Source organism: Acanthochromis polyacanthus, chromosome 15 (genome assembly GCF_021347895.1).
Source record: "Acanthochromis polyacanthus isolate Apoly-LR-REF ecotype Palm Island chromosome 15, KAUST_Apoly_ChrSc, whole genome shotgun sequence".
NCBI classification, from domain to species: domain Eukaryota; kingdom Metazoa; phylum Chordata; class Actinopteri; family Pomacentridae; genus Acanthochromis; species Acanthochromis polyacanthus.
Window position 1 is genome coordinate 15,392,091 of NC_067127.1, and position 27,157 is coordinate 15,419,247.

At 39.2% G+C, this 27,157-nt stretch overlaps 1 protein-coding gene across 3 annotated transcripts; it reads right to left on the reverse strand.

Moving 5' to 3' along the window:
* Positions 1-1,338: 1,338 nt before the first annotated feature.
* tmem63ba (transmembrane protein 63Ba) lies at positions 1,339-25,472 on the reverse strand. 3 transcript variants are annotated; one of them, XM_022192391.2, is made up of 24 exons: positions 25,153-25,472; positions 18,007-18,228; positions 17,675-17,754; positions 13,643-13,684; positions 12,372-12,462; positions 12,209-12,246; positions 11,936-12,078; positions 11,086-11,137; positions 10,873-10,981; positions 10,696-10,766; positions 10,066-10,146; positions 9,822-9,945; positions 8,819-8,952; positions 8,547-8,684; positions 8,155-8,308; positions 7,812-7,918; positions 7,605-7,691; positions 7,416-7,481; positions 6,983-7,145; positions 6,039-6,144; positions 5,706-5,873; positions 5,452-5,567; positions 5,263-5,334; positions 1,339-4,349 (listed from the first exon to the last, which is right to left on the reverse strand). In XM_022192391.2, exons 2-24 carry the CDS (start codon positions 18,202-18,204, stop codon positions 4,170-4,172), a joined length of 2,520 nt encoding a protein of 839 aa, XP_022048083.1. In that variant the 5' UTR covers positions 18,205-18,228; positions 25,153-25,472; the 3' UTR covers positions 1,339-4,169. The 3 variants fall into 3 exon arrangements, with proteins under 3 accessions (XP_022048083.1, XP_022048082.1, XP_022048084.1); XM_022192390.2 differs by having other exon boundaries at positions 13,643-13,687; XM_022192392.2 differs by lacking the exon at positions 13,643-13,684.
* Positions 25,473-27,157: the final 1,685 nt, after the last annotated feature.

Here is a 27,157-nt window from a genome sequence, read left to right on the forward strand (position 1 = left end):
GAGAAAACTGAAAGTGACTATTGACAGCAGCCTCTTCGGCCCAGTGATCATGTTTGCCATTTTTCTCAATATTTTCGCCATGGCCATAGAGCATTATGAGCAGGTAAGAAGTGTTTCTGGTCACTTTTCATGTGTGTGCTGCAGGTTTGTGTGGGGTGAATGATGCATCCAGCAGCAGAAAGCTATTTGACTGACAATGAAAACAGTGATGAGAGCTACCACAGTTTTATGTCATTAAGAAACCAACAGGATACTGACTATATTTCTTTCCTTCTTGATTTGTATTAATTACTTAGTATTAGTATTATTGACATAATCAGGCTTTCCTGTTTGTTGGCACAATGAAACCTAAAAGCCCAGTTATAGGTAATGGGTATCCCGATGATGGTTATCAGCTTTCTCATCTCAGGTTTTCTTCATCAGACTCTGCATGCTTGCATAAAAGATAGATGACAAAATATATAAAAATACATAAACATGATTCTCCAGAAGTGGATCTAGATCTGACACTGTCCCATAATGAAGAATCAGTAGAAATAACTTAAGTTTTTGCCAAGATCAAAGTAAAATGAATTTTCTTGACTGAATATTCTCTGTGAGAAATACCAACAGACAAATCACATCCATCACGGACAATCCCTCTCACCCACTGCATGTCACTGTGGGGTCTCTAAGCAGCTCCTTCAGCAGCAGACTGAGACACCCACCCTGCAAGAAGAAGCGCTATCACACGTCATTCATTCCATCTGTTGTAAGATTGTACAACATCAGCATCACTGGCTGATGTTAACATAAACGGGACTATATCATATCATCTTAAACCACGGTAAAATCTACACAATTCCTTGCACTGCTGGCATTTCTTGCACTTTTACAGTTACATTTACGCCACAAGCCATTTTATGCTGATGTCACTTATAGTGTAGTAATACTATATTTATTCATTTTTCATTCTTGTATATATTGTAGATATAATTATTATTACTGTACATATGGTTGGTGCTGCTCTGAAAGATGTTTGCTGCTCTAACACTGGAAATTTCGCCTGACGTGGGAATAAAGGATTATCTTACCAGTTTTATTCTATGTTCTGTTAGCTGCATGTAGTGTGAACTAGGCTGGACGGTAAATCAGGAGAAAGTATAGAAACGTATCTCTGCATCATCACATGAATGCATGCATGCGATGCCAACTGCAGCTGCATGGCTTTAGTGGCACCACATGCATACAGAGCGACAGGTCAGCAGATATTAAACTAAATATAAGAGTTCAGAGAAAGAATTGGTGAAAGAACAACAGGGGATGGTTATTAAACAGAAACCCTCCTTGACAACAGACTTGATCAAATACAGGTTTATTGTTGAAAGAGCTCAGGGGAGGTACAGATATAAACAGTATATATCCGTGATACAGACGGCCCTTTGGAAAGAATGAGAAAATGAGACGGTCAACTGCTGAGAACTGCTATTGTTACCTTCCTATCTAGAAAAATCTAAACCTAGAAAAGGCAAAGCACACAGAAGCACATTCTAATTGTGCACAGTTTTGAGACGCAGAGACATTTTACTACCCATTCTGGATACATGGTAGAAACGAGCTGAAAACATCTATTAGAGCTTGGCAGTTTACAAAAACAATCCAGTGTGTCTGGTTGTCTGTACAGATCTTATGAAGATGATCTAAAGTAAAACTAAATCATTACTGAGTCTTGGAATTAGCAAAAGACTACCAGACATCATTGCAACAATGAGAATGACAGACGTGGATCTTTACTGAAATGAAATGCCATGACATGACATCGGACTGGACAGTTACAGTAGAAAACTTTCAATTTCTGGTTTTGCAAGTGACCCGTTCTTTTGAAGCTGTTCAAATACAGCCATCACGCCGCTGCTTAGGCCACTTTTATCTTAGCAAAAGTTGTGAAATTAATCTACATTCAGAGCTTAAGAACCGAAGAAGTCGTTAGACAAGCTGAGATTTTAAAGTATGTCCCTCAGGGCTGGACAGTATGTTATTCTGACAGGACACATTCAGAGATTTCAAGACATTTCAGAGGTATAAAAATGAAGAGGTATAAAAAAATAAAATCACCTTATCATGACTAGAAGAGCACCAGACTCAACGGTGTTGAACAATTCTCTGGTTTGTACCATAATGCTAGGACTCTGATGCGGCGCTAAAAAACTGATGGACAAAGTATGAAAACATTTCAGGTTCACCATTGTTGTCATCACACCTACGGAGGACGTGCCCTTCTCTGTCAGTCATATAAGTGAAGGCAAGATTAGTGCACATTTCCCACATTGGTTCTCCAAGCAGCTGGGTAACACGTTTTCCTATTATGGTCCAACAATAACAACTGGTACACAGTAGTGGTACTTTGCCTTGCTTTACCAAAAATCTTCTTTATGTTCAATGGGGAAGAAAAAAAATGATTTAAAAAAAAAAAACGAGGAGCTAGATACAGTAAATCCTGAGTAAGGTCAGTACAGTGTGCATTTCACATTATTATTAGTTACTTGGTCTTTTGTTAAAGTAGATATTTTAGTCTGACAAGAAGCTGCTTCACATGGCTGAGGCAGATCTGGAATATGGTAAACATTTAATCTACGTGTTTTATGATCAAGTTTGAGTTTCAGTGTGTGACTCCCGGATCTGCATATGGAATGTACTGTCATGGGGTTAAACTTAATTACATCATAACAACTGAAGAAGCGTAAGAATTGACAGATTTTCCTTTCAAGTTGAAGATGAGCATGGCGATAAATAGCTCTAAACCTCTCCCACTGAAACTGCTCAACTCTGATTTAGCAAGCCATCGCCAAAATTGCTCAATTTCAGTTAAAACAATTTACAGCTCGCCATGGAGGCAATCGGGAAACTGTAACAATTCTGGATGACCACTTGAACAGTCTGCTACTTACATGAAGCGTCTACGAAAGGTTGAAGACGGACTGAAAAATGTCTGAGTGACACGAAAATAATTTTTCTATTCATAAAACTATCAGTAATCTAAACTGAATGCTAACTTCACAATCTGTACATACAGACGTAAACATATTAATAAAAAGATATAAATGAGACCAACAGAGAAAGAACCAGTCACAATGAGTGTCATCTGAAACTGACCCAGGAAAACCAAAAAAGGCCCTTCTCTCTTTCCTCTGAGCAACACAAAAGGATCCACAGGCCCTCAGCCTCAGGTCCTCCTGCAGCAGCTGTGCAAGGATTTTCCCCTTGAGGGGGCAGCATCAGTAGCAGCAGTCCAACAGTAGTCCCAGCAGAGGCTCAGGGACTGGATGCTAATAAGACCACCATCAATGTAGTGTGCCAAGATATGAATTACCTTTTTCCACAGTTTAGGGGTTTATCAAGCTGGATAGCATTTAAAATCCCATGCCTACAAATAAATACCATGTCAAAAAAGGCTATTTTACAAATCCAGATCTGTAGCTGTACAGTGTCAAAGCTTCCAGGAGTGTCAGTAGCATTTTTTTCCGTTTTTGTATTTTTTTTTTTTTAAAGGCTTCTATGGAATTGGAAGAACCATTTGAGATCATCAAATCTGCACAGAACAAGCTATCTGCTGGCATGGGAACTCCTCTCATATGCTGCTTATTCAGGGGAAGCATCTAGTGCAGATGATTAAGAGTTACTGGCAAAGGACTATGGGAAAATCCCTCTACCCTTTCAACTTGCATGCCATACTGCAGTACCTTTCTGGAACTTGAGCTTACACGTCTTCTTTTTCAAGTGCAATAATGTTAAGGAAATACAGACAGAACGTCATTCCCCTCACAGGACAAGGCATAAAAATCTTCATTTGTGCATTAGTGTCTTCTGTCATTGGTCCATGTGTAGTGTTTGGGGTGTGCCTCAGCTATGTGGAGGCAGATGGATGTTTGTTACCCTTGCATTGACAGATGAGATTCCCTCTGCAGGTACACAGAAGATGTAGTTGGGTGAGACCAAATGAAGGAAATGCAAGAGTTCTTGAGCGACAGTCCATTAGATCCTTAGTAGACAGTGTGCTTATGTTAGTGTCAAGTCCCTCGATGGAGGTTGAGATGCTTTGGAGAACTGTTGGTTCAGTTCCTCGTTAAATTCACATATTCAGTGCACTCCTCAGGTTAAACTTAGTGTTCATTTTTCTGTTCCAGACAATATCAGTGCCGGACTTCATTATCAATGAGGCTGTCCTCGCCAGACTGGAAGTCCTCATTCAGGCCATTTTCGACATTGATTATTTCCTCGTCCTGCGAGGACCCCTGGCCATCGTCCTCGCCACTGCCTGACCCACCCTCCTCTGAATTTGGGTCTTGAAGTACCTGAGCGATGTACATTTGCTGTAGGGGAGAGAATTAAATAAAACAGAATGTTAAAGTCTGATATCTGTAAGTTTCCAAAAAGTGCCTCTTACTAAAAAGGGTTATTTCTATAGAATATAACATGCTCTGCATTTTTGATTACCAATTTTCTGGTGGCCATTATTTATTGTTGCTGATACTGTTTCATAGCAGCATTCTTTCATAGAGTAGAGCCCATTTCCATGAACACTGAATAACAGTTTGCTTCAAAGACGCCTTTTACAATAAAATTATTATGTTCATGTCCAGTTTACTGTAAAGAGATGTTTTTTAACAGTTAACATATTTGCAAGACCAAGGCTTTTATGGTTATTATCGCTCTTTGACTACGAACAAATCAAACACGTGTACCGCCACTAAAAGCAAAGCAACGCAGCTTTCATACATCGTCAAAACAAGATCCTCTTTACAAAATATTCCTGTAGCTGAGATATGGTGAAGGTTGCAAAGGTGACTTGTCATTCTTTGCAACTTTACTAAACAATCAGACAGCAACATGACGCCAAAATTTGCAACTGACATTTCGGAGATGTCAATCAAACGACCCAGTCTTCTACGTCATCAGGGTGAACAGTGAACCAATGTTCGCACCAAGAGGAAAACCTTGCTTTGATAATGGCTAAACATTTTACTGTCTCTTCTAACTATCCCAATCACTAAGATCAAACTCTGCAAAACTCAAGGACAAGGAATACTTTCCACAAAAGGACTCTGAACTCGGTACGGTAAAAGTTTTCTCCAACGAAGGATTTAGGGGTGGAATTCAAAACCTTCACTTTGCCTTAAAAGGATGGCAGAGTAAGAGCAATAAAAAGGAGCTGACTCTTCCCAATCTTCCATATTTAACCTGATAGGTCTGAGGCACACACTGATAACAAATAAAAATACATACCGCTGCCTTGTTGGCAGCAGAAGTGCACACTGGCTGTCCATTTTCCATTCCGTCCACCTCTTGGGAGTCAATCTGGTACAGGAAACACATATTTACCAGAAGAAGCTGAATATAAGCTAGTCTAAAACACTGGTGGGGAGAATTAGAAAAATTAAACTCAGTGAAATGCAGAAAAAGGTGACTATGTACCTTGTAGTTGTGGGCGCTTAGATATTTAAAATGTCCAAAGCAGACGTGAGAGAGGCAAATGATAATTGTGATGATCAAAACCACAAATGTAAACATGGATGTGGCAGCTGAAAACCCTGAGGGGGAGAAAGCGGAGGGATATTTGTTGAACAGGCATTTGTACGTCATCGCCATTTAGAGAGAAGTAGGAGATAAAAAAAAATCTAAGCATGTGTAAGGACATCAGTGGCCTGCAGATGGAGCCCTCTTCTTACCCGAGCGAACAGTGGAGAAGAACAAAAGCCAAAAAAGGCAGAGAATCGGAGCAGCCACCACTTGGTTGACGGCTCCTGAATGGATCTTCTTGTCCAGTTTGGATGGCAGATAAGCATAGTACATGTTGTACCTGTCCGCTAGGTGTTTCAGCAGCATGTACATCAGCCCTGCAGAAGACAGACACGACAGTCAGTGGAACTAATCCAATTAGGCCTGTCGATAAGCTTCTGTATGAAGAGCAGAAGCAGTGTTTCCCCTGCAGTCATCTAATAATCACTATCTTGATGCAAAACAGCAGTACGCCAGCGGGGCTATTAAACAGCAGAACTCACCGAAAGGGACAATAATTGGGCAGGTGATGCTGTAGGTCATAACCACGGTGAAGACACACATCATCCAGGCATAAGCTGCCCCGAACTGAAACTCATAGGCTTGGTGCTGCAAAGACACCATATAAAAAATGTCAAAACTGTTATGGTGTTATGTAGTATGTTCTTTCTTTGACTAGCTGTTTGCCTATAAAATGCAGTAGAGGATAAGTGTCCTCATTGTGTTATTTCCGCTTTTTAGTTCATATGTGGCCACAGACAGTGACCCAAAGTAAAACAGCGCAACCAACATCTATTTTCAGAGCATTTTGCCTTCTCGTCAAAAATATCTGAACCCTTCAGAGAGGTGCTGGTGTCCAAGAATATGGAGTAGGAGCTTGTGACTGTGTATATCGATCCAGACATGTATCATATGTCACACAGTAATTATGAAAGCAAAGGATGATGCCAGTCTGTTCTAACGACAGGCAGAGTGGTGATGTGTTGTCAAGATATCGTTGTCATAGAAACAAACCCATGCGCTTCACTTCTGTGCTTTTTTTTGATGAAGCACTCCCCAACTCCCTGCTAGGGTTTTTGTCAGAGAAAAGCACTAAGTAGATACACACTGAAACACTGTTAAGCCACATGTAAGTAAGCGAAAATGATTTCTTCAATTTAACAGTGAAGCCCACACAAAATGGACAGATTGTGTAGTTTCTATCATTTGATACTCCTGACATACACTAGACAGACAGTGCAGACATAAAACAAAGCAAAAACAGAACAGACTGTTACAATAACGAACTCGAGAAAAGATGCAAATATTGAGACATAAGATGTAACAGCAGCTACTTGACTCTCTATTTAGTTACAGGACAGATGTTCATGTAACACACTGATTATACCGAGCTATGAAGAATCAAACTAATATAATTCACAGGGGCTTAAGCAGGAACCCCACTAACCCTTTTGACGTTCCTCCGTTCAGCTGCAGAGCGAGCCAGGCAGAGGCGGATCATGTACATCAGTAAACCAGGGATCCTCAGCAGGTCCATGGCGTTACCAATGAATGCAGACGCAATGACATAGTTTACAAAGAAGGCTCCATTGTCAGGAAGGAAAACACACCTAGAGAGAAAAGATAAAGGTCAGTATCATTAAAGACTGGAGTCAGACTCAGAAACCTTTGAAAGTTCATCATTACAGAAGCCGATGAGTCCAAAGGTTGAGTTCAGTGTTAAAAATGGATTCATCAAAATACATTACGGTAAACTAGTTAAAGTACCAAAAAAATTCTTATTAACCATTCATGCTGTGTATTTACAACATACACATTGCATTATGCTCTGCCACAGTGCTTTATTTAAAAAAAAAAAAAAATCTAAATATGTTACTTACTCAAATCTCACTTTAGCATCTGCCAAGAATCTTTTGTCAAAAAGCCAGCGGAAGAAAACATCCAAGCTGCAAAAATGCAAGAAAAACAATCAGCTTAAATAAAATATTAGGTTGACAAAGAAAAAAAAAATCATGCTTGAGCTGTACATTTCACTGTATTGCCACGTTTAGTTAAAAAACATGTCATACCTGCTGAGTCCTAGAGAGGGCAGTAGCAAGACCATAAAGATCAAGAAAGTGTAGCATTTATGCATTGTGGTCCTGTTCTCTCCTGACCTGTATGATCAAATGGAATATTCACACGTTATACAACTGATGCAATGCACTAAAAACTTTTACATTTCAAATGAGAATGAAAACAACAGTCCTACTGATGATGGGAAAAGTAAACCATACCGGGTCCAGTGGGCTTCAAAGAAGGCAGAGTAGTAGACAATAGTAGGAAGTAAGGCAGAGAACGACCACAGAAGGAGGGTGGGGAAGAACTGGGTGATGATTGGATTCTGGAAAGCAGATCAGAGAGACACTGACATGTTTGTGTAAAGACATCGACTCCTGTGTACGCTGCATCACCATGCATACTTTTTATGGCTCAGAAATGCTGTTTAAACTTATCCTTTCTCCACTCTGTTGCAATCCGTTTCAGTAATACTACTGACAAAAAAGGTTCTTAGGCTTATCTACTCTCCCTGATAACTGATGGGAGACTAATGACGACATTACAGTTTTGAACACTAACATTTAGGTATTCCACTGGCTTGGTCACATTGAACTTGTCCATGGTGGAGATGATGATAGCTGGGGTTGTGAGGAAGAAGAGGAGGAGGAAGAGGACAATGTTGATGATCAAGCAGCGGAGCCACCAGGAGAATCCTCCCACTGACAGATGCTCCCTGTGGGATGAAGGTTATGCAGCGGTTAGATGGACACAGTGTGATGACCCGCAGCTCTGGACACAGCTGGCCAGTAAACTGATACTGCAGCTCAAAAACTAATATATCATCTGGAGTGAAAAAGTCTTTTGAAAATGAACTGCAGTCTAAGTAAAAGCATTATAGTTATAGGTTTTTACTACTTTCATTCTGCCAAAATGTATCCATTGTTTAACAGGTGGCTTAAATGTGTTCTTACCAGTAAACATTTTGTGGATCAGGGGCGTAGCTGACAGTCCAGTTGTGTGTGTGCAGCTTGGAGCTGAACTGAGAGCTCTTGGGCTCGCGTCGACAGTGACAGCCCTGACACTTGCAAGCATTAAAGTCCTTTAAAATTCTGACCACAGACAAACATCCAAACATAGCACAGATATTAGCTGGGTAAAACACAGTAGAATTCATAGTCATAGAGTCCATAAACAGCTTCACAGACACATGTTCACTTGTTTTATCATGTGTAAATGTACATACATGGCAGTCATGGACTCATTCTGGAAGGTGACGAAGGCCATCCCCAAAGGCTTCCTGTTAACCTTCTCCCTCTCCTTCCTGTAGTCATCTTTTAATTGTGCCTCCAGCTTGGTATAGTAGCTTACAGCCTCTTCCTAATAAGGACAAAAAAATAGTCAGATTATACAGTGTTTTTACTTTATCGATTTTTTTGTGAGATTACTGACTCACTGTTATGCATTTATTACATTTAGTTATTATTATGGGCATGTATTGCTTTCTACCAGGCTAGCAAAATATCTTAGAAAACTAAGTATATCACAAGTTAGATAATGTGAAACCTAGATACCAACCATGAACTAGAAAAGTTACTAGTTTTATCAATTGCAAGGTTGTTTATTTTGTTCTTTTTTAGCTTTTCTAAATGAATTAATCTGCAATGATGTAAATTAGATCGTAAAGATGCAATTTTAGATGTAACTGTGATGTCACTATTGTAATTCTTGTTCTTTGGATGGTTGCACAGACAAAACAAAACAACCTAATCAATTGCTATGGCTACAGTTATAGCCAGATTCAATTAATCAAAATGAATCCTATTTTTTTTCCATTTGCAAAGCTATTATAATTACACAAATCTGTTTTCCTCATGCAACTATTTACCATGGCACATGACCTTACTCCTAAATATAAGATAATTGTTCATTCTCAGTAATGCAAAACTGAATGGACTTTAACAGCCAAAGCAATAAATGTAACAATCAGCACAAGTGGCACTGTGACTAAAACACAGAAAGCAAAATTGTGCCGAGATGTAATAATATATGGTTTTGGAGGCTATTAGAGGGGTAGTTGTAATAATATATGGTTTTGGAGGCTATTAGAGGGGTAGTTGTAATAATATATGGTTTTGGAGGCTATTAGAGGGGTAGTTCTATGTTACTTCCTTATCTTCTTCTCAAAACACTTCATTTATCAGCTTGTAAACAACAGTGTTGTTTTGAGGTTACTATGTCACTCCTACCTGTTCACAGCCTTTTATGATGCAACAGCAAAGGTGTCCACAGGGCTTTGGGTTGATCATGGTGGTAACATGCTCCTTGGTTTGCAGGTCGACAAAGAATTTCTTGCTGCGCTCCGCCTTCTTCCTGCATACGAAACATCAGATGTGTCATACGGGAAACGGTCTATTTGGAGCCCGTCAAACATGTCCCAAAGTGCTACAACTGGGCAAATGCACACTCTTCTGTGAGCTGAAACACCGTTACCTTTCAGAGTTGAGATACATCAGCCTGGCCACGTTGTAACAGATGCGAGCTTCAAGTACAATGCAGTTTTCATATGCCTGCCTATGAAAGAAGGGCGAGGAGGGAAAGATTGAACGAGATTGATAAAAGGAGAAATTCCCCACATACGTTACGTACAAATCCCTCACAGAAGAATGCTTTTCTTTTCTCGATTTTATTGCGATTATATTATTTGATTATACTTAATTAATCCCATGAGGGAAATCATCTATTCTCAAGTGTGGAGACGTTTTTGCAGAGCTGGGGCAAATATAGAACTGTGATTAATACTATTTGTCTGAGCAGCAAACATCCCCTCCTCAGTCTGAGACCATCTTGACACATGACTTGCTTAATTCTGCTCATCTGGCTTCTATTACAGACAATTACACATATAGGCCTGCCATTGTCTGATCCCAGCCATAAGGACCTGGGCAAGACAGATGTTTTAACAGGAAAAGCATGGCTCTCATATACCTTAATATAGTTAATGAACAGCTTACTGCCATGTCGACAGAGCAGTGTACCATTTGCAAAAGCAGACAGATTTAAGCGTGAGCCACTAACTGTGGAGCCAAGACATCAGTGAAAAAGAGCCTGAGGAATACTTACTCAAAGTGTTGCTTTAATTCAGTCTCCTCTGCATATCTGGAGATTCCATTAACAAATAAAGTGCGTTTCACCTGCATAGAAATGAGATGACAGGAAGAAGTAATGAGCAACAACATACACTCCCATGTGCATAAAAAGAGCATTTAAACAGCCTTTTTCTGAAAACGTGCCACCCACCAGGTCATCCTCCTTGTAGTGCATCTTGGACGTGTGCCGTCTCATGCTGTACACCGTCAGCAACAGGTAGAGAAATGCGAAGATGGTGTGCAGCCACAGTAGTGCATTACTTGGGTAATGAAGGGCAAAAATGTTTCAGTTATAGTGTCAGAAAGTGAAGACTCAACATAATTCTTAAAAGTATCATTTACACTGAGGAAAGGAATTACTCACTCTGCATCCAGATTTGCTATAGTGGTTCGCCCAAAACTATAGGCATTGTTTTCTGTAGAAAAAAAAATAAAAGAAGCAAGACAATCAGTTGTTTGAAAGGCTGCCCCTGCATTGCCCTGCACATAATGCAGCTGGGAATGTGGAACATGGCTTAAATTGTCAGAGCTGAAAAAGAGCATTTAGTAAGAGTAATTTCACTTTTACAACACAAAATGCACAGCATGCTTTAACTTTGAAGTACGACGTACTTCAAAGAGGTCCTGCACACTTGCAGCTCAGAGTGTAAAAATAGCAATTGATTGGCAGTATAGCCAGTGAATATCCCAACATTAATGAATGAATAGTTTGTTGTGTTGATAGCCCACAGCATTACTCTGCAGCAGTATGGAACTTATATGTAGCTGCCAGCAGGAGCACAGCGCAAAGCTCCATGTCAAAGCATTTAGTCACAAAAGAGAAAAGGAAATTGAAGTTTTTATTGTATGTACAGATTCTCAAATTTATCAAAAGTATAACTGTTACATCATATATAATGGCATTTTATTTTGTCTGAATAAAAGCATAGTGCAGTGGTTTATATAGTTCTTTATATGTTTAGGAAAACTTTTTAGTTTTGGTTTGACATGTTAGAGAGGATTGCAATGGCTTATATACTGTTTACAGGAAGGCAGTCAGAGGAAAGAAAACAAAAAATTAACAAATGAACCAGCAAGAACAAACCAAGAAGTCTCCCCCACTCAAACACTGATGGTAAGACTGAGATTTTTATTTATATTTATATTTATTACTATTGTAAGAGAAATTTAAAAACTTCCAAGTATCGTCTTACAGTAAATTCCAGTCAGCTCACCTAGTAGGTTTCCCGAGAAGTTAACGGGCAAGATGATGCCCACGGAGAGAACGCCCACCACTACCAGCAGGCCGATGATGTGGCGCTGAAAGGACAAGTAATGCACTGCATCCTCACCACACTTCTCCCTTATCTCTTCATCCCTTCAGAAAGAATGCAGCAACAAAGACAACTACTTAAGATTCATTCAAACCAGCGAAAAACTATTTTCAAAACTCCTCAGTGCTACTCCAACTTTCTTATTTCTAGCATAATGTGAGCAGGAAGACTCACTTGATGCGGAAGATAGCGGTTAGCCAGGAGCAGAAACCCTAAAATAAATAAAATAAAAAGAGACCACAGAGCTGAAGGTGTTGTACCAGCTTTCACATACATACAGTTTGATTTGGTTGAAGGAAAACCATGGTTCATCTTCAAACATCTACATTTTACTTACGGTGTCTCTCTGCTCTATGTCCACAGAACTGGAAACAGAGGTGAGGCGCTCATAGCGTTCAGGTGTGTCTGATGTCATAGCAGAGGCCACACTGTATGCAGAAAACACAACAAATACCATTTGCATGACGTTACATAACTACCCAGCATCACCACATACCATACAAGTGGATGTTAGTTCTGTGTCTCGGGACAACAGGGATACCTTCAGTATGGAAAAGGCGACACGACACGAAAACACACAGACTAACACATGCCCTGAAATGAACTGAAGAGATTGTCTTTGTTGGCCCCTCACAGAGATTTAGTTTGGTAAACTAGTAAACCACAGCGACAATCTCTGCAGCCGCACTTCATGCTGCGTTAGGAGTTAAGAGCCTACTTCAGATAGGTGGAGTACATCATCACTGTCAGAGGAAAGGTAGCAATAACACATTAGAAGGCAAAGCTCTGCTGAAAGGAGCATTCACAGAGGAAACAACAGGAGCTCAATGATGATCAAGAGGCATATTTATAGCGTTTTTCCAGCAGAGCCACGGGTTCTCTTTGACTTTACACACTGTCAACGCCTTCATATTTACTATATACAAATTTGATTGCACTCCCTTAGGAGGTCACGACAGTTCAAATTACACACAATTGCAAAACATGAAGAGAACCCAAGCTCTGCTGGAATCCCAACAGTGGTTCGGTGTTCAGTTCGACACGTAAGAATGACGTCACTCTGGGCTCTAAGAAATCTCTAACGGAATGAGGAGAGAGCCTGAGGCCGTGATAGTCAGTGCTCCTCTCCCACATTCCTGTAAGAAGACGGAATATTTCATCTCGGCTCTAGAAGACAGGATATACTGTAGCTACGCCATGTTAGGGCCTGTCTATGAACAACCACAGATCAGGGAAGTATTACCTCTCCCTGTAAGCATCCTGTCTGTGTGGCTCATGCGGCGCGCTCACACAGAAGAAGTCCAAGCTTCATAAAGAGGTCAATACACAGATTAGCACACACAGATCTGATTAGGACGGTGAGAGAGGACAGGGACACCCAACAGCAGAAGTACAAGAGTGACAAGTAGAGGGAGAATAATTAGGAGCCTGGCACTGGGAAATGCCTGGAGGAGGAAAAAACGCAACCGTCAAGAGTGAAAAACAGGCTGAAACCCACTGCGGCCTGGGCAGAATGGACAACACGAGTTATGAGTTGGGTTAACTACAGAAAGGGGGCAAGAAGAGAAGAAAAAGGAAGTGACTTTAGGATATGGAGAGATAACATACTATTCCCGATCATCTAGGCGAGTGTATCGTTGATCCATTCGTCTGCTGAAAAAAAAAAATAAGCAAAACAAATCCATTCAGCTTAGTGAAGAGGAAATGACCCTATTGGCCAGAAAGGGTGCTGCTTCTGAGACAATCTGGGGAAGCATATTACACCACAAGCATACCAATGAAGGTTTCCATTCATTCTGGTATACATTATCCATCCACATAAATACATTTATGTCCTTTCCATTTATTGTGTGTGTCATGCCTTATGTAGCTTTAACAACACAAACATCACATGTATAACCCATTTCTGATAGTACGAGTTTCTCAATAGGGTTGCATTCACTATTCCCAAGTTTTAGAATAATTAACAGACAGTGATCTCGAGTCAGAGTCATGAGACAACAAACTACATTTCTTGTCTGTTACAAAAGTGTCCCATGCTGCCACCCCCTCCCATCCTCCCACCGCGCTGCAACCCCATTCTCTGCTCACATGCAGCTGAAAAAATAGTGTAACAGCAACATCACACAAACGCAGCAGGGGGAAGTAGGTAATGGAGCACTGTGTCTTGAACTGTTCCAGGGTTCACAGTCAAAGACGTCTGGAGCGTCGTCTGATCTCTGTATTTCGCCAACTTGATCAGTTCACTTCATGGTGTAGGAGTTTAAAAGGAGCAGTGGGATCAGTCCTTGTTCACAGGCATCTCTTTGGCTACTTCCACAACTGTTCTCATTATTAAATCAGTGTGCAGACACCAGTTTCAAATTTTCTCGATAAATCTGGCAGCATATCATACAAGCTCCAGTCTGTGGGGCTTAGATGCAGATTGCGGCTTTGAAGTGGTGTAGGAAATGGATCTAAGGGGATAATTGTATTGGAAAATAGTTCCAAATAATTTGTGCCTTATTCCTCATTTTCAGATTTATTCTGTCAGCAGTCTAGCCTCTATCTCAAACTGAGCAAACCCTGGAAAAACTGACAAAGCATGACAAAGTCAAAGTGCATTGTTGCCATTAAAAGGACAACTGCTGACACTGATTTCCTGTCTGGACCATCCTTGTGACGTCTGCTGCTGTTGGAAAAATAAACCCAAACCTCAGAGATTTTAACATCATGACATCAAACACTGATAAAATCTGTTCTGGGAAGGCAAATCAATAAGGACCACCAGCTAGAAAAGTTAAATTAAGCAATCATAACAAGATTCTGGCATCTTCGCAAGATGGAGAAATTGTTGCAAAAATAAGTCAAACACTATCAGAGAGTTTAAAAAAATCCTTTTGAAAGGCAGCGTTACCATCCTACTGTGTATTCAGAGCGCCAAAGTCTGGCAATATCCCAAACTTTTAGCACCCATGACAACCAACAAGCCTCTCGTGATAACGTTACTTCAAACCGTAGCAGCAGTTCTTCTGTCTGCCTTTTCAGACTCCTTACTGAATGTTTTCTGTGATAAAATTCTGACTAGTTGTTTGTCACAGTCAATTTTCTCATTTATGCATTTATAATTGCTAATATTATGTATAAGTAAACGCAAGTGTCAGTGATAAATAGTCAAAATACACACGTGGACAAAATTGTTGGTACCCCTCAGTTAAAGAAGGAAAAACCCACAATTCTCACTGAAATCACTTGAAACTCACAAAAGTAACAATAAATAAAAATTTATTGAAAATTAAATAATCAAAAACAGCCATTACTTTTGAATTGTTGATTAACATAATTATTTAAAAAAACAAACTAATGAAACAGGCCTGGACAAAAATGATGGTACCTCTATAAAAGATTGAAAACTATTTGACCAGAGTGACATGATTAACTCAGGTGTGTCATTTAATTGACATCACAGGTGTTTCCAAACTCATAATCAGTCAGTCTGCCTATTTAAAGGGAGACAAGTAGTCACCCTGCTGTTTGGTGAAAAGGTGTGTACCACACTGAACATGGACAACAGAAAGCGAAGGAGAGAATTGTCCCAGGACATCCGAAAAAAAATTATAGACAAACATCTTAAAGGTAAAGGCTATAAGACCATCTCTAAACAGCTTGAAGTTCCTGTGACAACAGTGGCTCATATTATTCAGAAGTTCAAGACCCACGGGACAGTAGCCAACCTCCCTGGACGTGGCCGCAAGAGGAAAATTGATGACAAATTGAAGAGACGGATCGTTCGAATTGTATCCAAAGAGCCCAGAGCAACCTCCAAAGAAATTAAAGGTGAACTCCAAGGCCAAGGTACATCAGTGTCAGATCGCACCATTCGTCGTTGTTTGAGCCAAAGTGGACTTCATGGGAGACGACCAAGGAGGACACCACTGCTGAAAAAAACTCATAAAAAAGCCAGACTGGAATTTGCAAAAATGCATGTTGACAAGCCACAAAGCTTCTGGGAGAATGTCCTTTGGACAGATGAGACCAAACTGGAGCTTTTTGGTAAGGCACATCAACTCTATGTTCATAGACTCAAAAACCAAGCATACGAAGAAAAGAACACTGTCCCTACAGTGAAACATGGAGGAGACTCAGTAATGTTTTGGGGCTGCTTTGCTGCATCTGGCACAGGGTGTCTTGAAAGTGTGCAAGGTACGATGAAATCTGAAGACTATCAAGGCATTCTGGAGAGAAATGTGCTGCCTAGTGTCAGAAAGCTTGGTCTCAGTCGCAGGTCATGGGTCTTCCAACAGGACAACGATCCAAAACACACAGCCAAAAACACCCAAGAATGGCTGAGAGAAAAGCGTTGGACTATTCTAAAGTGACCTTCTATGAGCCCAGATCTGAATCCCATTGAACATATGTGGAAGGAGCTGAAACATGCCATTTGGAGAAGACACCCATCAAACCTGAGACAACTGGAGCTGTTTGCTCATGAGGAGTGGGCCAAAATACCTGTTGACAGCTGCAGAACGCTCATTGACAAATACAGAAATCGTTTAATTGCAGTGATTGCCTCAAAAGGTTGTGCAACAAAATATTAAGTTATGGGTACCATCATTTTTGTCCAGCCCTATTTCATTAGTTTGTTTTTTTAAATAATTATGTTAATCAACAATTCAAAAGTGATGGCTGATTTTGATTATTTGATTTTCAATAAATTTTTATTTATTGTTACTTTTGTGAGTTTCAAGTGATTTCAGTGAGAATTGTGGGTTTTTCCTTCTTTAACTGAGGGGTACCAACAATTTTGTCCACGTGTGTATGTAGCATAACATAATTCCCTTGTTCTAAAAATGCATACCAAGGCAATGGTTCATTAGAAATGTTTAAAATCATAATAAAGCATTTTTGATGTATTTAGGGCTCAGTCCGAAACCTAATAAATCCCCTGAACTTCAAATTTAAAAGCGCCCTAGTACTGAGGATTTTTTTGGGAAACAAACAAGTTAAGCTTGCATTCAGTGTTATTCACCAAATACCATTTGTGTATTCTTGAACTGATGTTAGGCTTTTGTCACATTTTTTTTGCCAGTAGATCAACATACATTCTGTGTATGCCAATCACATTCAATAACCCATACTGGCTTTGAATCCAGACTGTTTCTGACTTGCTGCCTGCTTAACTGGGTCTATATAAAGTGCTGTCTTTACCAACATTACAAGCCTATTTCCCAGCCCAACATCAGATAAGGACCAATAATAAAGATGACAGTGTGGTAAAGTTCTCTTACAGCATTCACCACAGAACACAACAACTAAATTAAAGATGACAAAGTGTAAGTTAACGCATACTACAAACTGAAACTGTAATAATCAACTATTGCACATTCTAAAAAAATATCTGAGAAATATTTAGCTTTTGTGTCAAACAGTGAACTCTGGATGATGATTTCTACCCAATATTAACCATTAATTAACCATTAGTATATTGAGTATTTGTAATATTCATGAAGAAATTATGCTAACAAAACTAATTTCAGCCATAGCTCATATATCTGTGCATGCTGGACAAAATGGTTTTGCTTTACATGGTTCCTGACAAGTTAGTCAGAAAGACTTGGCACTGGACTGGCCCAGTCTGGAGGACCAATGTGTTGGTATTACCTGTCAGCGTCAGTCACCAGAGCGAGGCGCCCATAGTCCCATGCTACTTTTCTCAAGAAGGAGAACACAAACAGCAGCCCCTAGAATCACAAAGCAAACAGTGCATGTCACCTTCAGTCCCTTTATTTACACCACAGCTACAAAGTTACATAAGTGCTTCAAGGTGTTTAACACTCAAAAACACGTTCCTGGAAGTATTTTATCTCTGTACTGAGACTTGGAAAGAAAATAATAAAGATTGCAAGTCATGACTAGGATATGTAGCTACAAAAATGCACTATTAAGCTTTAGCAACAGGTAGTAAACTCCATTTGACTAAAGGAAGTACTTACCAAAAAGCACATAAAGTCAAGGGCAAGGACAGTCGGCACTCCACCAAAAGGTAAACCCTGTAGTACAGTACTGCGAATCCGAGCTGAGTAACAGTAGTCCTTGGAGGTTGAGTTGGGGGGCAGTGTTGGACAGCTCTCTGAATTGGAGCATCCTTGCACCCCCCAGATGGCCATTATTAATATCAACACTTGGTACATCACTCACTGCAGCATGTTGACAATCTGTAAGAAAAAAAAAAGGAGACAAACTTTGAAACCACTGAATATACTGAAGTAATACTATTTGACTCTAGCCATACTGGACACACTGTGTGTCTGTATCTAAGACAACAAGAGTACCTCAGCATACTAAGAACATTGATAGGAAGGGAGAGAAGATAACTGACAAGGCTGTATCATAAAACACAACTAATATGCTTTTTTTTCTTCCAATCTACTGAGGCTGACATTTTTGTCTAGCCGTTAGTCACATATTGAGAAGCTGCTTTTGACCACATGCGTGACAACTGGAGCATGCTTTTTGTAAGTCATGATACGCTTTCTGTTCCTTGTTTCTGACCACCATATGTGTCAGTGACACATAGCTAACTTTGTGCTTAATTTAAGGGAACAACTGCAGTAAGGGGAAAGGTGTTAAACAGAGGTCAACCAGCAATCTTCTATTGTTATTCAGCAGACACAACACCGCGGAAACAACCCCGGTATCCTATCAGGAACACGTTTCTTGCCAACTGTGACGTAAACTACTAAATCATTTACTCTGAACACAGGTTTCAATGCAGTGTAGTGACAAGTCAGGTTTAACAGATGTGGCCTGTTGGGATGAGCCTACCACTGGCGAGCTTCATATTATGTTCTTTATATTCTTTCTTCTGGTCTATAATGCGTTTCAGTCAGAAACAACAAGCAGTTCACCAAACAAACTGCTTAAAAGCAAATGATGGAAACCACCGACAAAACTTGACTGGTGTAGAAGATAAGATCTATTAGATCCATCCCAGAGGAAATTATTTTGCCAGAGTGCAATAAACAATAACAAAAGCTAGTGGAAAATACACAATTACACAGAAGGTAGTAATAAAATAGAAATAACAAATAAAGTAGAAAAGTTTCTAAAAGTGTTTGTGTGAAGTGTCACAGTGTGTCAAATGTCTTAATTGTGTAAAGTGACTGTATACTAATACTAAAAACTAGAAAGATTAACAGAAAAAGAACTGAAGTAGAGAAAACAGATGCATTGCACCAATGTATTGCAGTTGAGTCTACTAGGAAATTCTCAACCAAACAAAAGAGAGAGCACCATTTATTTTTTAATCAAAACCTTAGGATTCAAGCTGGTTGGAAACTAATCGAAGAATAACATTTTTTTGACCTGTCACAAAGTGAGATACACTGACTACGGTACACATTAAATAGCCCAGGAAGGGATACTTCTGGTCAGGAAATAAACATATACGGCAATTTAACACTGGTAGTAATAACGACAGGTTGGCCAGAAGTACACTGCCCATTAAATCAACATCTGTTTTTATCCGTTTACATGACATCGACATAAACTTTGGAAAGCCCTAACACCCTATACAGAAGCCCTGTAGTTTATAAATTGACAAGTATTTTTACTGACTTACAGGAAATGGGAAGGATGCTACAAAATAATGGCTTGACATCCTACATTTAACTTCTCCAGTCATTTGTGCTGATCCAGAGGCTCACATGTGTAAAAAGATTTCTTATTTTACACAGAGTGACCAAAAGGCTTGGAGAAGGCACGTAGGTGTTCTGGAGAGAGCTGGCAAGTATGTTTTCACAGTTTGCACCACAATACTTGTGCCCTTCTACCCACTATTATCAGCAGCATCCACAATGCTGCTCATCTTCCCTAACACTAACTCGTTTATCCGCTCCCTGGAATGCTGTGACATCAGTGGAGAGGGACGCAGCCAGAGCTGAACAATAAGACGATAGAGACCACAGGGTTCAAATGGACCGGTCTCAACCCAAGGAGGACACAACACACCCCCCTGTGCCTTCAGCACCACTGCTGCACGTCGTGGACCCATTTCAGCAAGTTGAGGCTGTTTGACATTCAGCACCAACATCTTGAAAAGGAAATCAAAACCACTTAAAGCACTGAAGATATAGATGTTGGTACAATAAGCACACAGTCTGGCAGCAGCGCCAATGTCATGGGAACGCCTGAAAAGGTCAAGCACTGTGTATGTTTTTGAGTGCTGCAGTCAGTCTTCATTTTTATTATTATATGCAACGTTCATCTATAAATGTCGGGGAATGCAAATATAATATTCAAATATTCAAGCAAAACATCTAATGTGAAGCGTAGAGTATCACACAGATTTACCATACGTTTGGTACACAGCAAAACACTGTAAAAAAAAGTCAACAAAGCAAAAATGTAGCACTTTAATTTCCAGCTATTTTGTTTATTTATTATTTTTAAAATTCAAACGACCAGTGGCAATCAGATGTTATTGCTACGTTATTGGAAAATCAAATATAAAAGGCAATAAGCAAAAGCAGACCAGAGTGAGAGATAAAATCTGTTATAATGCAGTTCTGGAAAAGAAAAAGGAAAGATAAACTGAGAATGCAGCGACAGTGCAATAAAAGTCTGCTATCTTTTTGAAGCTCATATTTGATTAGAGTAGAGCCGAGTTGACATCTTCACACAAAAATTGAGCAATCTGGACTGGATTACAAAACTGTTTACATTTTTGTGCTCTACCTGTGTCATAGTGTTTGCCTTGAGTTTGTTTTCTCGACAGCGTGTCTGCGTTTGAAGGTGCCCTGTGGGGTTTTCTTGTAAACAAAGTTATGTTTGCATCAGTATTTTTCACCAACACACACTGTGCGCTTCACTGAGATGACACAAAATTGTTTACTACATTTGCTTTCTCAATGAACATTTACAAAGCAGTTTAGTATTTAAAATCAGGTTTTGGTTCCATCCATATTTGCTTGACCGTAGTGGATTTCTAGCACTGCCTTTTGTTGATTTTAAAGTACAGAAAACTCTTGCATTTGCAAATGTTTCCTCATCCTATAAAATTAGCTCTTGGTAACCCAAGCCAGTAACTGCTGCCGATTTCAGAATTTTCACCCACTCTTATCTGCACATCATTTCAAGTTCTGAGATATTCGTACAGCTTTAGATCACTCATCTACTGTGAAGGCCAGACTCCCTTCAGTTTTAGTTCCTTCACAATGATTCTGATTGCATGACATTTGCATCCAAAATCTGCTGATACTGTCTTCTCTATCTGTGAAATCTGTGCAAAGCAGAATGTGTCCACCGGCATGATTAACAGTAGGTTGGATGCTGTTCCCATCAAATGATGTAATTTCCAAAAGCTCTCTCACGTCAGCTAAACTTTCATGTTGCTTTTTTCTTAGTCCTATGGGGATTTTTTCTTTGTCTCTCTGCCTAGAAGACACACGGTTTAATTTTACGTACTGTTGCTCTTTCACATCTTGTCTCGACTACCACAGTTCCTCTTAACTGTTGTTTCCTAATGACATTTCACACAATGGAATCTGGAAGCTGGAGCGGCTTTGAAATCTTTTCGCTTTCCCCTGCTTTGTAAGCAGCAATTAACTGATCCTCCTGATCAGTCATTTGGGTGTTACCACAAGGTTTAAAGAGTCTAAAAATCAAGCTCTGGGATTTGGCACACACAAGTGAGGACACCAATAGCATTCATTCATGCACACAAATGCTTCAAACAGAACAAGAATTTGTGTATGTGATTATAGAACCAAACTTGTGACCACCAACAAGTACAACTTATCCAGAAGAACATAGATGAAACATTAAATGGCATATTAATAAATTGTACTCAAGGAATGCAAAATCATTTTTAAAACTGCTGAGATTCCTAATAAGCATCTGCTGGCTAAAGATGCAATAACTTTTTATTTTGAGTGACTACAATGGAAATCTGAAATTTAGATAGGATGACATATGAAATATTAAATGAATTTGTTGATGTTTGCTACATGGTTGGTGTTTTTCAACATGACAAATCCCATTTTTAGCAGTTTCTATAATTATTCTACAAATAAATACAAATTTCTACTACTTTAGCATAGCAGCAAACACTGCAGACAAAAAATTATTTACAGCCAATTCTATTCATATCATATGAAAGTGTCAAACAATTTCTACTGCACCGTCACTGTGTGATTAAAGCATGACTCAGCCGCACACAAACACTGTGCCACCTTTTCCACCTGATGCTAGTTGCCATGGTACCACCACTCTGGCACACATTCTCAAAATACAAATAAACATGAAGGGGATGAAGGCAGTGGGAGAGAAAAACCCGACGCGTCCATTTGTAACTCAGTCTACAGTGAGCAAGCCGTTTCCTGGAAGCAAAACAAAGCAGTTTGTCTAATTGTCCTGAAGAACACAAATATTTAATAAGACAAACCAGATCTGAAGACAACATCTAACAGCACACAGGAAATGGAAAAAAGTCATACGATACGCAGCCTCTTTCAGCTCCAGGCAGACAGTCGCTTGCTCATTAGCTGCCAATATTACCGATACAAACCTTTTTACTGTTAAATGCTCCTCCAGCTTCATGCTTGCCATCTAGAATTACACTCATGCACACTGTTGTGCGTTTAAATCTGTGGTGTTTTCAGTCTCTCTGTGATTGATTTCCCGACTAAAAAAAAGCAATTTAATAAAGGAGGGACACAAAATAGATAAGTTCAACAATACGTTACCTTTCATACACTATGTTATTTATGACTACTTGATTGTTTATATCAAACAGAAAACTATGACTAACAAGAAGATATAAGTAACCTACAAGAGTTTTACTACCACCATTTTTTTTTACTAAGATGTTCACATATTTCAGCAGAAAAAAAACAACTCATTGACAAATATTTACAAAAGCTAGTTCACCACTTAGATGCATGTTTTTCACAGCCGAGTAACAAGCAAAACTGGTGCACAAGATGAAATATGCGGATGTCATGTTTGTCATTCAGATCAAACTTCTACTAACAGTTTTTAAACGGTTGGCGATACACTTATCAGCAACGCAGCAATGAGGAACAAAGAATTTATGCACAACCTGTAAGGAAAAAGCCAAAAACACCGGGCTTATGTAGATGTTGCATTTCCACATGCAATAGTTCAATGCAATCAAACTGTACTAGCATGTCTGAATATTAACACTATGTGTAAACACTGCTCTGGACCCTTGTCTACCTTATGGAATTAAAAACCTGCCTTATATTTTGATGCATATTCTTCCTGCTTCAAAGCACTATCAAACCTAGCATGATTTCTCCAACCATGCTGATGGCAGATAATGCAGATTCGTACATGTTAGCCTTGTTTGTATTAGCCTGTAAATCATTGACAGCCGCTCGGTGCCAGAGCTTTGATTATCGTAGATTTTCATGATGTCAGAGTACGGTTTCATAATCATGTCAAAGCATTACATAATATTTAGACAAAACTGTTGAAAAAATGTAAAATAAAAGAGAATAAAATCAAATGAAATCTTCTCCCTTGCTGAGAACGGAGTATGAACTGATTGACACACAGGAAAATGAACACGTGCGCCTATTGCATTGATTTATTGTTTTAGTGGTTTATGAAATAACAACACTACATGTGCCCACGTGGTGCCCGGCTCGTGAATGTGAGGTGTAGCATTAGGTGAAGGATATCCATTTCAGCGTCATTATTAATTTAGGCTTGGGCCACTTGATGCAATATTCAGGTGCCACTTTGCATTCAGCTTGAGATGCAGTTTTTATCATTGTTTCTTGCATTTAAAGATTGCAATGACTGCTGAAAAAACATTTAATCAAATCAAAAATGGTTAATATTCAGCACGGTAAACCAGAAAAATGTTAAATCCCAACGAAAAAGTAGCTAGTAAGGCATTTAGTAAAGAGTCAGGCTACTGGGCCTCTTTGTTTTTCAGTCTCTGTGAAGTCATTATCAGCAGAAGTATGTCAGGCTGACATTTTTCTTGTTGGAAGTTTGTTTTTATCAATGTTTCTAACATGTCGCCATGGCACAGTTTGGTCTGCAACTAACAAATACTTCTTATTGTAAATCTATTAATCAGTATTTTCAATAAATTAAAATAGTCTGGTCTATATTGTGTTGTGCCCAAAGACTTTCATGTTGCCATCACAGAGGAGGGCAGAAACTTCCAAATTCATGAAGCAAGAATCTGAGAATTTCTTTTTATTTTCTCTTTAAAAAATACTTGAACTAATGAGTCTATATTTAAAATATCTGGTGATAAATAGAACAGTTGACAATTAATCGATGACCCGGTTAATCGTTGGAGCTCTCAACACAAAGTGACTCACCCAATCTATGTTTATCCCTTTACAGGCTATGCACAGGGAAAGACTTAGGGCATTAACTATCACAGACAAGCTGTCACTAGTCATCAGTCCACAACAAAGCCCGTATCAGTTTATCCTGTTGGTGTAAAACAAAAAAACCCTCAATGCAACAATGGTCATCACGTCAGATATCTGGGGAATTCTAGGAATTGCTGATCTTCCGCTGGTTATCTAACTGCATGTCAAAAATACTGCCCTCAAACCTACAGCTAAACGATCAGATTTTAAACTCTAGCTGCATTGTCCCATATCTCCCTCTTGTAACCTCACTTCCATGTACGAGCAGCCTCCCAGCAGCCATGCAATAAGGAGTTTTCCACATAATCTGAAGAACATTCTCGCTATTGATCGATCTGATCACGAGAAGGAAAACATGATCAGCTGCAGCAAAACAAATATCCAAGCGCCGAGGAGGAGGCGAGCATAGTCTTTGGGCAAATAAGAAAACAATCGCGGTTATTTTTTTTTTTAAACCAAATTGAAAACACCACTATCAAACAGTAGAATTTTGCTTAATAACTTCCAATAATTATGGAAACAACTCGTTCACATTACAGCTGACCTCACTGTTGCTGGATCGGCTAGCTTAACGCTAATGGGATGTGTTTATTGTTCCGACAGCATCCATTAAGTTCACCAGAGAAGTAGCTAGCGGTGAACTGTCACCACTGTATAAGACAACTTAACAAATTAGTCAGGAAGCAGCAATAAATACAGAGCTACATGACAAAAACTTACCTTTGTATGATACGCAGCAGGGGAACAAATTGTCACAATCTGCTAATGTGAGCTAGCAGTCCAGTGTAACCGGGACGTTAGCCAAGTTAGCCCGTCGGCGGAGCAAATAACAGGTGGAGGCTATCTGACCACAGTTAATTTAAAACTTCACGCTAATAACACTGAGGCTAACCAGATGGAGCGAGTTAGTCGAAGCGTCTAACTAGCTGTTAGTACTGACAGCCGACTGTGAGCTGCTACGGTCGTGTGTGTCAGCCGGTTGAACAACTCTATCGCGAGCCAAACCAGTCCAACGGGAGGCGAAGTCAGTCCGGTTTAGAGCGTCACGTGTCCAGAAGTAGATCAAGTAGAGAGGACACATCGACGTGCGACATCTTTATAGAGCCTTCCAACGAGATCAGCTCTGTTAATATATAATTGAGGGACTTTTGAAATCCATGGGATACATCTTGAATCAAGTCTTTAGAAATTCCATAATTGTTTATTATGGAAGCAATCACTTGTTTATGAAAAATGACTAGACATCACTAAAATGTCACAACCACCTTGTAATTAGCTAAACAATAATAAAATGAGCTCATTCCAAAATTGTTTTGATCGTGCTGATTTTATTAAGTTGAGATAATCATGTCAGATACGTCTTTTTTGGCAATATATCAGATTCCATATGGAAAATAACAAATTGTACCTGTGTCCAAGAAATGACTTTCAGCTAAGTCACCCATTACAAACACACCTCTTAAGGAAGTGTGTTAATTCCAAATCACATTACCTGCTCTACATGATTCAGTTCCTCCTGAAGAAAAGACTGGCAAGAGAGTGCATGAGTCAAATGTGGATTTATCACATGTCAACAGGTTTACAACAATATCTTTGTAAATAATTTCCAATTTAAATTTGATTCAACTGTATATATAATATTGAGAATCTTTCTCTAAAAATGCCATGTGGTGTTTGGTTATAAGCAGCCATGTTGATTTATAGGCCTGAAAACAGCAAAAATGTCAACTATGATACAAAAAGTCCCGCAATTATATATTGACTTCAAGATCAGTTTAATTTATTATGATTTACTGGCATGAACATCAATTTTACAATCTTGGGAATGAGACTTAGTGTCTCAATGAGACTACCTGTTTGAATAAAGGCTAAATAAATAAAAATTTGTGTATGCAAAAATAAATAAAACAATACAATTTATTAAGTGGAATACAGAAATTCAATAAGAGAACAAAAAGTCAGTCTCCTATTACAGTCTGTTGTTTTACATAGTCTATTTCTGTGAGGTTTGGGGTCAGTGTTTAAAACATTTCTAATTTATATTATTGTATTTGTCACATTTTGAGATGACGTGAATTTCTGTTTCTACTTCTCTACTTCTGTATTTGGTCAGAATTGGTCTTTGTTTAGTATTTCTGACTGTAAACTGATTCTACCAGTTTATATTCATAGTTTATGTGGAGTTTTGGTTTCGTTCCTCCAGTGTTCCAGATAAGCATCTTTTGTTACTGTAATAATCTGAGTGAACCTTATTGGTGGTTGGAGTGCAACGCTAGTCTGAGGCTTATCAGGCTTGGGTGTTATCTCATAAGTAAGTCTGTAACTGACTGAAGGGACTTTTGGGAGATTTCAGCTCTTGAGTTTGTAAACCTGAAATCTCAGTGTGTCTTGGAGGCATGATTTGAAATGCATTACAGTTGTATGTGTTCTTTTAATAAATTTAAGAATCAATGGCGAATTCTGCCCTGCATTCATTGGTTGTTGTTTTTTTTCTGGATGTTTTAATATGGACTTGGAGAGTTCTTCATGCAGGATCTCTCTGGAATCTAATTTAGTCCTGGTAACGAACTGGACCCCAAACTTCACCATCACAGAGGACAGTTGGTCGGATTACACAGTCAAATAATTCAATACTAATTCCATTTTCTGTTGTCTACTTTGTATTTTCTTCTAATTGCGCCACAGGCTTTCAGTTTCATGTAGCTTCTATGCTGTTTTATGTCTA